Source organism: Spodoptera frugiperda, chromosome 7, assembly GCF_023101765.2.
Source record: "Spodoptera frugiperda isolate SF20-4 chromosome 7, AGI-APGP_CSIRO_Sfru_2.0, whole genome shotgun sequence".
In the NCBI taxonomy this organism is placed as follows: Eukaryota; Metazoa; Arthropoda; class Insecta; order Lepidoptera; family Noctuidae; genus Spodoptera; species Spodoptera frugiperda.
The window spans coordinates 10,450,857-10,462,650 of record NC_064218.1 but is presented as its reverse complement, the minus strand read 5'-3'; the positions used below and the strand labels follow the sequence as shown (position 1 = coordinate 10,462,650).

The 11,794-nt window shown below is 41.0% G+C and overlaps 2 protein-coding genes across 3 annotated transcripts in view; one reads left to right on the top strand and one right to left on the bottom strand.

The window, feature by feature from the left end:
- Positions 1–2,511: 2,511 nt before the first annotated feature.
- LOC118265728 (glucose dehydrogenase [FAD, quinone]-like) overlaps positions 2,512–11,794 on the top strand; it is a 13,704-nt gene continuing 4,421 nt past the window's right edge. The window contains exons 1-3 of one of the 2 annotated variants that reach the window (XM_050694665.1): positions 2,517–3,710; positions 3,860–3,975; positions 4,212–5,184. In XM_050694665.1, coding sequence (XP_050550622.1) covers positions 3,369–3,710; positions 3,860–3,975; positions 4,212–5,184 — 1,431 coding nt within the window. In that variant the 5' untranslated portion in view covers positions 2,517–3,368. Of the gene's footprint in view, positions 3,711–3,859; positions 3,976–4,211; positions 5,185–11,794 lie in introns of both variants that reach the window. The other variant, XM_035578826.2, reaches the window with a different exon arrangement.
- On the bottom strand, positions 5,673–9,350 carry LOC126910833 (glucose dehydrogenase [FAD, quinone]-like). The gene is made up of 4 exons (XM_050694666.1): positions 9,153–9,350; positions 7,683–7,866; positions 7,136–7,448; positions 5,673–6,979 (listed from the first exon to the last, which is right to left on the bottom strand). The coding sequence occupies exons 1-4, from the start codon at positions 9,170–9,172 to the stop codon at positions 5,673–5,675; spliced, it is 1,824 nt and encodes a 607-aa protein (XP_050550623.1). The 5' UTR covers positions 9,173–9,350.

Below are 11,794 nucleotides of genomic sequence, written 5' to 3'. Positions count from 1 at the left end.
AAATGGCTGAGTGAAGTAATCTAATGAAAAAAGTAACACACATTACACATACAAAGCGCTATGACGCCTGCACGATAAAAATAGCAATATGCGTCAGAGTGTAAATGCATTGCCGTGTCGCCAAGTCAAGATAAATAATTATGTATAATGTGGAAATAGTGAGCTAATGTTTCATGCTCCGTTAGCCTTTATATGTAAGTAGGCATGATTTTTTTAAATAAATATACAATTGCAGGTTTTTATAAAATGGTCCTTGTAATATGTTTTAACATATAATAGAAACACATAAATACGTACATATATAGCTACATATAGCCAGATGTATACCATGACATATTACATTTAAACCTAGTACAAAAGTTGTGAGTCATAAATAATAGAAGTTCTGTGCTGAAATCTAAGGACCTAAGTACGAATAAGTTGCACATTGCCTAGCTACTACGCTAACTGTGCAGTCAGCACGTAGTTATAATAAGTAAGTTAAGTACATCTCCCGACCAATTTCGATCACGTTGGCCAGTCTGTCTAACTAGACTAGCTCACTACGCAGGAGATATTATAGTGCACAAGCGTGTGCGCAAACACAGTGCATACTCTGTTCCCTCACTCTCTGAACACAATGGGACGGCAGACCAACACCACCGGAAAGAGGTCGCAATGGCTTTACATGCTTTTTTAAGCACGGGGATGTAAACACCACCGAATTTCCTAACTCCGGGCTAATAATGCTTATTCTACTCCGAAAATGCCATCATCACACTTTAGTCGGAACGCAAATCGAACCCGCCACACGTAGCACAGCAGCCGGCCACCCAACCACTGGGCCAATCGCGCACTTATTTATAAACAAAACTATTCATTTGAAAACATCATAAAACTTAATTGCCGCCGTACGTGGTACGTACCTAATTGAATAGGTGCTTAATTAATTCCTCTAACCACTTAATGAAAGGTGGGAGCAAAGGAAATATTATGGAAACTAACTGTGTTTGTGTTTCATTACTGGAGACAAGTATGTATTGTCCACGTAGTCTAGAAATCGATGGCAGGCACGTGTCCCACGTTCCAAGTACTAGAGTGTTATTAAAAAGCCTTCACTTAATTTAATATTGATAGAAACGACCAAATACTAACATGACATTATGTCCTAGCCATTGATTCCTCGAAGGAGTACAAATCTATCAAATTCACCACGAGGACAGAATTCTAGACTCGATTCTATTGCTGAAAATATTGAAAATCTCAATAATACTTTAATGGTAGCCTGACTTTCCTTGGTTAGCAGTTGTACTAACTATCACTCGACCAACGAAGTAAAATTAAGTATAGGTACCGATCCTGACAATCCTATTAAACTACTATCAATTACCTAATATAAAAACAGTTATAAATCTAGATTAACTTCTATCTCACAGTTTAGACATTGGTAATACTATGTGTGGTAGTTAGAGCCATCACAGTACATTATAATATTGAATAATTTACCGCCAGGGACAGATTTACGCAACTTTACTGAAACGTGAAGCAACTAGAATGTCGTAAATCGAAGCATCTCATGAATTTATAATAAAGTGTAATAAACAGCACAACTTTGATCATGCATAACCATCGCCGACATATGATATTTATGTTTGAATTAATTCTCGCGAGTCATGAGGAGCGCCTGACTATTTTGTACAGCGCTGTTGCAGGGACGGTTGTATTGCTATTACACTTGTATCAGGGGCACAACTGCATGTGTTAATATTAAAAACGAACAGTACGTATTTATTTCATGGGCGTGAACGATATACTTTATTATGATCTCTTTTTTTAATAACTGAGACTAGGCTATTAACAGGATGTTTTTAATGCGATTAAAAATATAACGCTTTATAAAATTGTTTGTGTTTATCTCTGTATTGTATAAACTACACCTGGCAGATAAAGTAAACACATTCTAATACTTAGTCATTTACTACAATCTTCATTGATGTCAGTATAGTAGTAATATGAATGGAATGTATTGTTTTGTCTTGACTAACAATATATGAACAAAACATTAAATACTCGCACAGGTGCGTAAACTGCGCTAACCACGGAGCTAACTAGTCAGATGTTAGAGCTAGAATAGTTGAACAAACTGAAATGGATAATGGAAAGAATAGGAAAAACATTACGATCGATATGTAATTACTTGAACAACAAGTAAACAATAAACATCGAGCTAACGACGAAATAAATTGATTTGGTTTAACCGCATATGTAATCTGTGTGATTGGTTTAGGTAAGTATATCTAATAAAGTCGAGTTTCAGATTTAAACCTGGTTGTAGATATTTCTGCTTCTAATCACGAATTTAACCTAGTTGAAGCATCTATTTGAACTTATAATTCCTTACTATTAAGCGATGGTATCGTTCAGAAAGTTATATTCTCAAAGATATCATCGTTTCATCAAAGTCATCTTTCTTTATCTCTAATCGTATTTACAAAACATGTAATCAGAATATGAGTTTAGGAGTCATCGATGGATTGATTCAGGGCTGCAGTGGTCGGAGTGGAGCCGCCCCCTTGTGCAACGTGCCGCTCTGTTAACTCCTGCAGCGGCCACCTTCACCCGCCGCTCTTCCTGTACCTCCAGCCTTGCTCAATCGTACTGCAGCTAATGATATCATACCTACTAGTACCGTTTATGCAGCTGTTAGTGTTTCCTAAGTCACGCCGATACTATTCTAATGTTGCATTGTTCGTGTCCGGCGTAGTGCCGTGTTTGTTTCCACTTGTTGCTGTTGTCACATAGTTGCACTCCCGTTGCAAGTGATCAACTGGCCGGCGTTAATGGAACCCATTAAGTAAAAGACTCTTGGAACTCAAAACAATTGTGAAATTGTAAACAAGCGGAACAAAGGATGTAAACATGAAATTCTTAAAGTCGACAACATATCGCAGGCGAGGGGCGGCCGCGCACAGTCAGCTTCCTACCGCACGGGTTGTGCATACCTCGGCCTCGCGACTCGCGACACACACACGTTGTGCCCACGGTGCTAGCCAGTGCAGTGCTCGATACTACTACTAACCAGAGTATTCATCTACCAAGGACATCATATCCTGAATAAATAATTAGAAATATTAATCAAATAATGATATACGGCTGCAGTATCTACCGCGTACGATACTACCGCTAGTTGTGCCACTGAACACAACCACCGCCTCTTATGAATAAACTAATGGAAGTGAGCCTCACTATAGGCTGTGATATAGTTTCCATTTCTCAAACAAGAATCGTTCAATATTCCTCCGATCTACATACCTCGGAGCGTATTCGAAGATAATGCGAAGGTTTCCTCCAATTTGATAGCCGGTAACCAAGTAGAATATGAGGGTGCAATGAGTGCTAACGTAACAGATGAATTATGTAAGATTTGTGACGGACGCATAGAGTGCGCGCCCACCGCCATCCTGCTGATCTCGCTGGTGCACACGCTGTACGGGCACATCGGGCCCGAGCCGGACTACTTCGGCAAGAACAAGCGCAACCTGCTCAAGCAGGTGGAGGAGGACGGCAAGGCGCCCTACAAGCACTTCACCTACTTCGATCGGTTCCCCGAGGACCACAGCAAGAGGAAGGGCAGCGCGGACACCGATGGAGACTATGACTTCGTCGTGGTGGGCGGCGGGACGGCGGGCTGCGTGCTGGCCAGCAGGCTCTCCGAGAACAGGAAGTGGAAGGTAACGATACTGTCAGGGCAGGCTGACACTAACTAAAAAAAAATGCAACCACTGCCAACGTAGAAAACCAAGAGAAATAAGAAGAAATATCATGCTTAGATTAAAAAACAAGGAAACCTCATTCACGGTGTTCCATCATATGATTTCAGGTTCTCATGATTGAAGCCGGACCAGAGGAACCCAAGATGGCTCTGATACCCGGACTGACGAGCGAGTTCAAAGGGTCCAGCGTGGACTGGCAGTACTCGATGCGACCAAAAAAGGGGTGAGATTCAGTCCGCGTCAGAGGCAGACGGGATCTGTCAACATATCGGATTTATTTTAATAATTAATACTAGGTCAATATACTCGTGATATATATATACTGAATAATTTTGAGTGGTAATAGCGTTTAACAACTAGCTCCTTCTGACAGACGTTGGTCCTAAAATTCAATCTGTTGGCAGATCCTAATGAAGCAACTGTAGTTTTTATAAATCATATAGTTGTAACACGTTACAGGTTCTGTCAGAATCGAGGTGAACGAGGCTGCGAGGTAGTGCAGGGCAGAGTGCTCGGAGGGACCTCCTCCATCAACGATATGGCGTACATGAGGGGAAGTCCGGCTGACTACGACGAGTGGGCCGTCAGTGGTAATGACGGGTGGTCTTTCAGCGAGGTCCTGCCTTACTTCAAATACTCCGAAGGAAATTACGACAAGGATATATCGAAAAACAAGTTTTTTCATTCAACACAAGGACCGCTCGACGTCGGCCGCTATCCTTACGTCGATGACAACGTGGACGTGCTGCTGAGTGCACTCAACGAACTGGGATACAACTACACCGACGTGAACGGCAGACACCAGCTCGGGTTCATGAGGATACAGACAACATCGTACTTTGGTGAGAGAGTCAGTGCATTCACAGCGTTCATTGAACCCATTAGGAAGTTAAGGTCTAATCTAGAAATATTATCAGAAGCTTTAGCAACTAAAATACTTTTTGACGATAACAGAGAAACAATCAAAGCTGTCGGTGTAGAATATATCAAAAATGGTACAAGAATGAAAGTCAAAGCAGCGAAAGAAGTTATACTGTGTGCTGGAGCTATAAACAGTCCAAAGTTACTAATGCAATCAGGAGTAGGACCTAAGGAATATTTAGAATATTTAGACCTAAAAGTAGTTTATGACCTCCCAGTTGGAGGAAACTTTCACGATCACTTGTCAGTGTGCCTGCCAGTTATAAAACTAACGAAAACGTCAACCACATCAAAGTTCCCTGAGAAACTAAAAGACATCACCACATATTACTCCAAAGGCGTCGGACCTTTGTCAGCTAACTTCCAGGTGGTGGCGTTCTTGGAGACTACAATATCTGACATTTTGGGAACTCCCGACATTGAGGTGCGGTTCAAAGGACACGACTCCAACATGTATTATGACAAGATCGAAATGTGTGTATCGTTGTTGACTCCTAAAAGTCGCGGTCAGGTAGTTTTAAACGCCTCCGACCCAATTTTTGGAAAACCTTTGGTTTACCCCAACTACTTAAAAGATCCTACTGACGAGAAAAAGTTATTAGAAGGCATACAGGAAATTGTTAAACTATTTGATACAGACGTCTTCAAGAGTGCGGAGTATGCCTTCGATCCTCGCCCAATACTGAATAACGACTGCAAGGATCATGACCGCGTGTCGGAAGACTTTTGGTTATGCATCATCAAACATTTCTCGACTCCGTTACACAACTACGTCGGGACGTGCAAAATGGGCACGTCAAAGGATCCTGATTCAGTTGTAGATAAGAATTTACGAGTGTACGGAGTGAACAATTTGCGAGTCGTCGATGCGTCTATAATGCCAAAAATAACCCGCGGCTCCACCGCGGCGCCTGTTATAATGATTGCCGAGAAAGCTAGTGATATAATAAAAACTACTTGGTATTAATGGTCTTTTTATTTCCCCAATACGAACGGTCGTCACCTCCTACTGTAGTAGTGACCGTTTGTCTCTTTCCAATCCTTGATGATCATTTTCGCTCCCTTTTCCGCTATCATCATTGTGGGGACAAAATTACTGGCTCTGGCATGCGTGGGCATCACTGAAGCGTCCATTATCCTCAGACCTTCGATACCGTGTACCCGTAACTGGTAGTCGACGACAGAATTCGTGCTATTACCTCCCATCCTACATGTTCCGACAGGATTACTCATTGCTTTTGTGTAATGTCTCGCTATACAATTCCATTGGTCTCTGTTACTCAGTCTATCACAAGGGAACAGATCTAAGGGTGCAAACTTGATGTCAGCTTTTTTAAATTCTTTTGTATCAAGTAATTGTAGAGCAATATCAATACTATCGACAATAGTATCTAAATCTTCAGTTTCTTTTAGGAAATTAGCTTGGACTACCGGCCTTCCATATTTAGGATTCCGCTTGTTAAGCATAACTTTTCCTCTACTTTTGGGTCTCAGCAACACAGGGTGGATATTAACTAGGTTATAATAAGTTAGCGGCATGTGTGTTTCTTCCGCTGCGTGTACACTGACGTTGGTCAACATAAACTTGTCACTTCGAATAAAGTTACCCTCCAAAGCCAGCTCGACATCGGGAGCGTTGAAGTTCTCATAGAGTTGGATAAAAGCTGATACTTGAGCGATACCTCTAGAGGCCAGCGGACCGTTGCGGCTTTGGAACCATGTCTTGAAGTCATTAATGACTTCAGCTTCCGTGACAACAGGGACGTCATTCAATACAAATGCCAGACCGCCGATGGATACTTGATCTTGGTAATTGAGTCCCACAGGAAGATCCGCCACCTGTGCTATGTTATGCTTCTTCAAGTCAGCCTTGGGGCCAATGCCAGACAAGTGCAGAAGTCTGACGTTGTTGATGGCGCCCGTTGTTAATATAATTTCTCGTTTGGCGTAGGCTGGTCGCTCCTTGCCTTTCTCCACTTCGTACATGACGCCGTCTACATTTTTCTCTTGTTTGTCGATGACTATCCTCGACACGTATGCTCCTGTCACCACGTGTAGATTCTTCCTGTGTCTCACTGGTTTGAGGAATGCGCTGTTGGTACTGAGCCTGGTGTTGTTGGAGATGGTGAACTGGTTGTTGACCACAGCCTCCTGCACGTTGGTGTTGATGTCTAGGTTTCTGAGCCCCATCTCAGTGAAGCCGGCTGTAAACACCTCCATGAACCGGTCCATGTGCTTGAACCGTTGTACGTGCATCTCTCCGCCGCGAGAGTGGTAGTGGGAGTTCATTAGCACATCGTAGTCGCCTTGAAATTAAAGAATAAAAATAAAGATTTAACTATACTAAATTATACTGTGTATCATATATTGACGAAGTGTACTTCACTGAATACTCTAACAAACTGAACAAATGTGATAACAAAACTTGGTTTATAAGTGCAATACTGACATAAGGAACTAACCATTATCCTCAAAGCTTTTAAAATGTTCTAACACGGCATCGAACTTCCAATCAAGCGAGCCTAGCTCTCCTGTGCTGTGCCACCCATCATAATCTGCCTTCGAGCCTCGAGTGTACTTCATGTCATTGGTGACGCTGGAGCCTCCCAGGACCTTGCCTGTCTTGACTTCGCAGCTGCCTCCAGGTCGAGACAGGCACGAGTAGCCATTGCGTTCTGTCTTGTAGTTCCAGACAATGGGCCTGTACTCCTTGGTTGGGACCCCTGGGATGTCATAGTCTATGTTCTCATCGATACCTGCTTCCAGCAGCAGGACCTAAAACAGTGGACTTCAATGCAGGACGCTGTGTTATTCAGGTGCAATGTGTGGTATGGACGTGAATAGCCAAATAAATACTGATAGATAGGTACAAACTATCTTACTAGTTATGAATTTTTTTCAGAATAGGACTAACGATGGATTAGACATCTAAACATTGGTATAAAATTCCCTAGTCGATCACCATCAATGTGTAGGGTGTATATCTTTGCTATATAGCTATAACAGTACCTTCCAATCGGAGATGGCGGAGAGTCTGTTGGCGAGCAGACAGCCTGCAGTCCCTCCTCCGATGATGATGAAGTCGAACACACTGTTCTTCAGATCCCTCTCATCTGCCTTCGTCCGCGTCGCCTTGGAGAACAAGTCCGCATCCGTCACTGCTACCAGCAGCAGCAGGTAACTTGCTACCTTACTGTGTTTATAATAAAGATCAGAATGCTATGATCGTATTGAGCAAGCGTGGTGATTAATGCTCAAACCTTCTCCGTGCGAGAAGAGGCCTTTGGACAGCAGTGGCCTGATAGACCGTTGATGTGTGATGCAACACTATCACAAACATAATGAATGAATAGATAGTGATGTTATTGTCCTTATTGATGATTATTGTATCGAACTGATATCATAATATATCTACCCAACAACACTACACTATGTGTAATTAAAGACAAACAAAACAACAAGACAAATAAGTTCATTGAATTAAGGATAAATATCTTTTACCTATTTACGTTTGATATATAACTGGAATACTATTCAATTAATAAGTGTTACTTCATATCTAATTCATGTTTTATATGGAATAGGACGATATATGCAAACGAGCAGACAGATCACCTGACGGTAAGCGATCATGGACACCCGCAACACCAGAGGAGTCACAGGTGATTAGAATAGTCACACAGTACCTAGACATCAGACGAAAGATGCTATGCTATTGACTTCACGTTTGGCGCAGTGGATGGGCAGCCGGCTGCCACGTAACGCGTAGAGGGTTCGATTCCCGCACGGAGTAACTCTTTGTGTGATCCACAGATAGTTGTTTCACACCCATGACACACACACACACATGATAAGAGAAAATTCTTGTGTGGGGCAAGAAAAAAATCACGTATTTGACTCCTGCTAATTATGTAAATATAGAATCGTAAACAAATATAAATCTACAAATATAAATGCGAATTTCCTAGAAACTATTAAAGTAATCTAGAACAGGTAATTAATTTTAGATAATCAACGATATCCACAGGTTGCTCAATATTTGTTGGAAAACTAACAAGTTCACGTACAGCACTAAATGAGGCCGGCGCATAACAATATCCTGCCACTTCGTTCACATACACGTCTTACTTGAACATAATCTTGTACATATGTACTCTCTACAATACCACATCACAGGTTACTTATGTCACAACTAACTCACACTTGACATTATTTACTGACTCACGTTGTCATTACTAAAAATACTTATTTAGAGAGAAAAATAACAACAGAACCTAATGGACACAGTCTAGCTAGTTAATGCCTAGAAAATGCTATCCAAAATTAAATACAATACATAATACTTAAACCCATTTTACGTTAAACGTAGCGGATTCAGTCTTCAGCTTTCAAAGTTAACTAACTAGCACTTTCAATCATCAAATCTCCATAGAATCACCAGACACACGACACACGCGAGCCAACACAACCACCTCGTACCTCAATGCTGTCAGCTCCATCGCCAGTCCAGAAGTGGATCACTGCACGTTCTACCAGCCGTAGGAGCCAACCCTGAGTGGAAGTGCAGCGCGAGGCGGCGGGCACGCACTGCAGGTTGCAACACCAGGATGTAGGGAAACTGCGAGCCCATGACCCTCAGCGCTGGTGGAAGGTTCCCGGGTGAGGCAATCGCTATAGTTCCTTGTTTTCACCTCAATTCTATTATGTTGTTAAACTACGATTAGTCGGATTCGGGAAGGATGTACTTGTCTGTCTGTCAATGTTGATTATGATAACAGCAATTACCTGCTGCTATACTCAAATAAACTGTTTTAGGAGATTTATTCTAGGTTTTGTATACTGCATTTTGTTTTAATGCTGAAAACATAATGGATATCATTGAAGAAAATAGAGTTCCCATACTAGGTTACCATTAAGCTACACAATTGAATATCAATACTTTATGTGAGCACTAATTGCTATTAGCACACCTATGTTACCTACCCACAAGACCACATAGTAAGGTACACATACAGGACATACAAACAGGAAAACTGTCGCATTACCTACAGTACCAAGCAGAGGCAGGAATCAATAATTATACGTTGAAGGATGCAATTAGAACATTACTCAAGTAAATGTAATTGAAACTGGAGCTAACATTATTAATCAACGTATCAAAATAAATAGTTACAATTGTATGTATGTATGTGTGTATACTACAAGTACAGCCGGGTGCTAAATGTCGGGTATCGTGGGTTACACGCATGATGTACCGGAACAGTACATGAACTGCGGACGACTATAAATCGTTATTGTTGCAATACTGACGCCGCTGACTGCGATACAACTACTGTCTAATAGAACTATCGTCAAAAACGTAAAGTAATTCTCATTTGGTAGATATTTCCATAAAACGCATTATACATGCTTAGATAAAAGATTAATAGTGAGCATTACTTAATATCTGGCAACTTCGATTCCAGTACTAGCACGAAGGTGTAGGAGAGCCGTGCTTCGGCACGAATGAACCGGCTCGACCGGAGTGATGCCACGGCCCCCAGAAAATTTGTAATGTGGAGAAATGTTTATGTTCATAAAACCTCGACTAATTAATATCATTTCTTAAACTTTATGTGTTAAGAAGCATAGGAGGAGTGAGTGGCTCACAATTTTATCAGTACATGTTGCTGTTTAAAGAAAGCCCGAGAAAGCCCCTTGGCTTTCTTTTAAACAGCGATTGAGTGGTGGAATATGCCACATTATTATATTGCGTATTGAATTATTGATTGGTAACTTGACATTGAGGTGCAGCACTGCACAGGCTGCAAGTTCAAGAAACCCTGTGAACCATGCAGGTGTGTTGCTCGAGTGTAAGTATTATGATCTGAGGGTGTCTTCCACTGTCTATTAGCATGGCAGGTCTACTTTAAATTGTCTTATATCTATTGGTTTGCTATAACTTTGAGTAAATAATTAAATAACAGCTACAGCTAGACTATAGACAATTAGGAACAAAGACAGAGTGCAGAAAAGTTGTTTTTAAACATTTTTTAAACCATACTATGATTTTCTCCAGTGTCGGGGTTAAGTTAACAAACATACAAGTTCAGATGCACATGACACCCAGAACCGAAAAAACAATCAATGGATCACACAAACAGTTTTTCCGTGCGGGAATCGAACCTTGTAAACGTTACACGGCAGCCAGTTACCCAACCACCGCGCTAACCGTGCAGTCAGTTAGATAAGTACTACTCTACTAGCTAGCTATATAGTCGGAGGGTGTAAAAACTGAGCGCCGCGACGGAGGCGGCGACGTGGCGGCGGCGTGGCGACAGCGGCGCGGCACCGTGCCAACAACGACTTACGTAACTTGAGGAGTACACAGTGACAGACTTTTTGGAGGAGGATTTATACAATGGAGATATACAAGGCAGCAGTAGATTAGAAGGCAGAGCTTTTTTGTTACGAAACCCAAATGTTACCAACTTATGTGTATTGGTACAAATAATAAATCAATATGGACATGAATGAATTGCTTTTAGTATCTAGAGTTAACATGTGATTGTCTCGCGCTCCTTGCTGAAAGTAACAGCAAACAGCTGCAGTAACGGTTTTACCTCACTGATACACTGAAATAGTAGTCATACTTAAATTATGGTTTGTTATTATGCCATATTAATTTGTCCACTCTCTATATTATTTTTGAAAATGTGCACACAGTGGTTTATCTAGGTAAGCCAACCATAAACCAGTCAACTATTACTAATTATTATATGTATTTTATAATTTAAAAATACATTAGGTATTGATGCAGGGCATAGGTAATAAGTAAATGACCAAAACAGGAAAACATTGCAATATAATATGTATATTAATGAGACCAGTGTATGTGGTATTACTGATTTATCAGACTTACGCACACAGCAATACATCGATGTACACACTGCACACACTTACAACTAAACCATATATTTACAACAATGACATAAATACTAAGACCCGTTATAATATCGCAACAAACTTTGCATCCATTAAGAAAGTAAATAACACTTTATTTGTATTTACAATACATTTATTTATTTATCATATTTATTGCTGAAATACAGTCTTGAAGCGGTTTGTTCCTCTCGTTACAG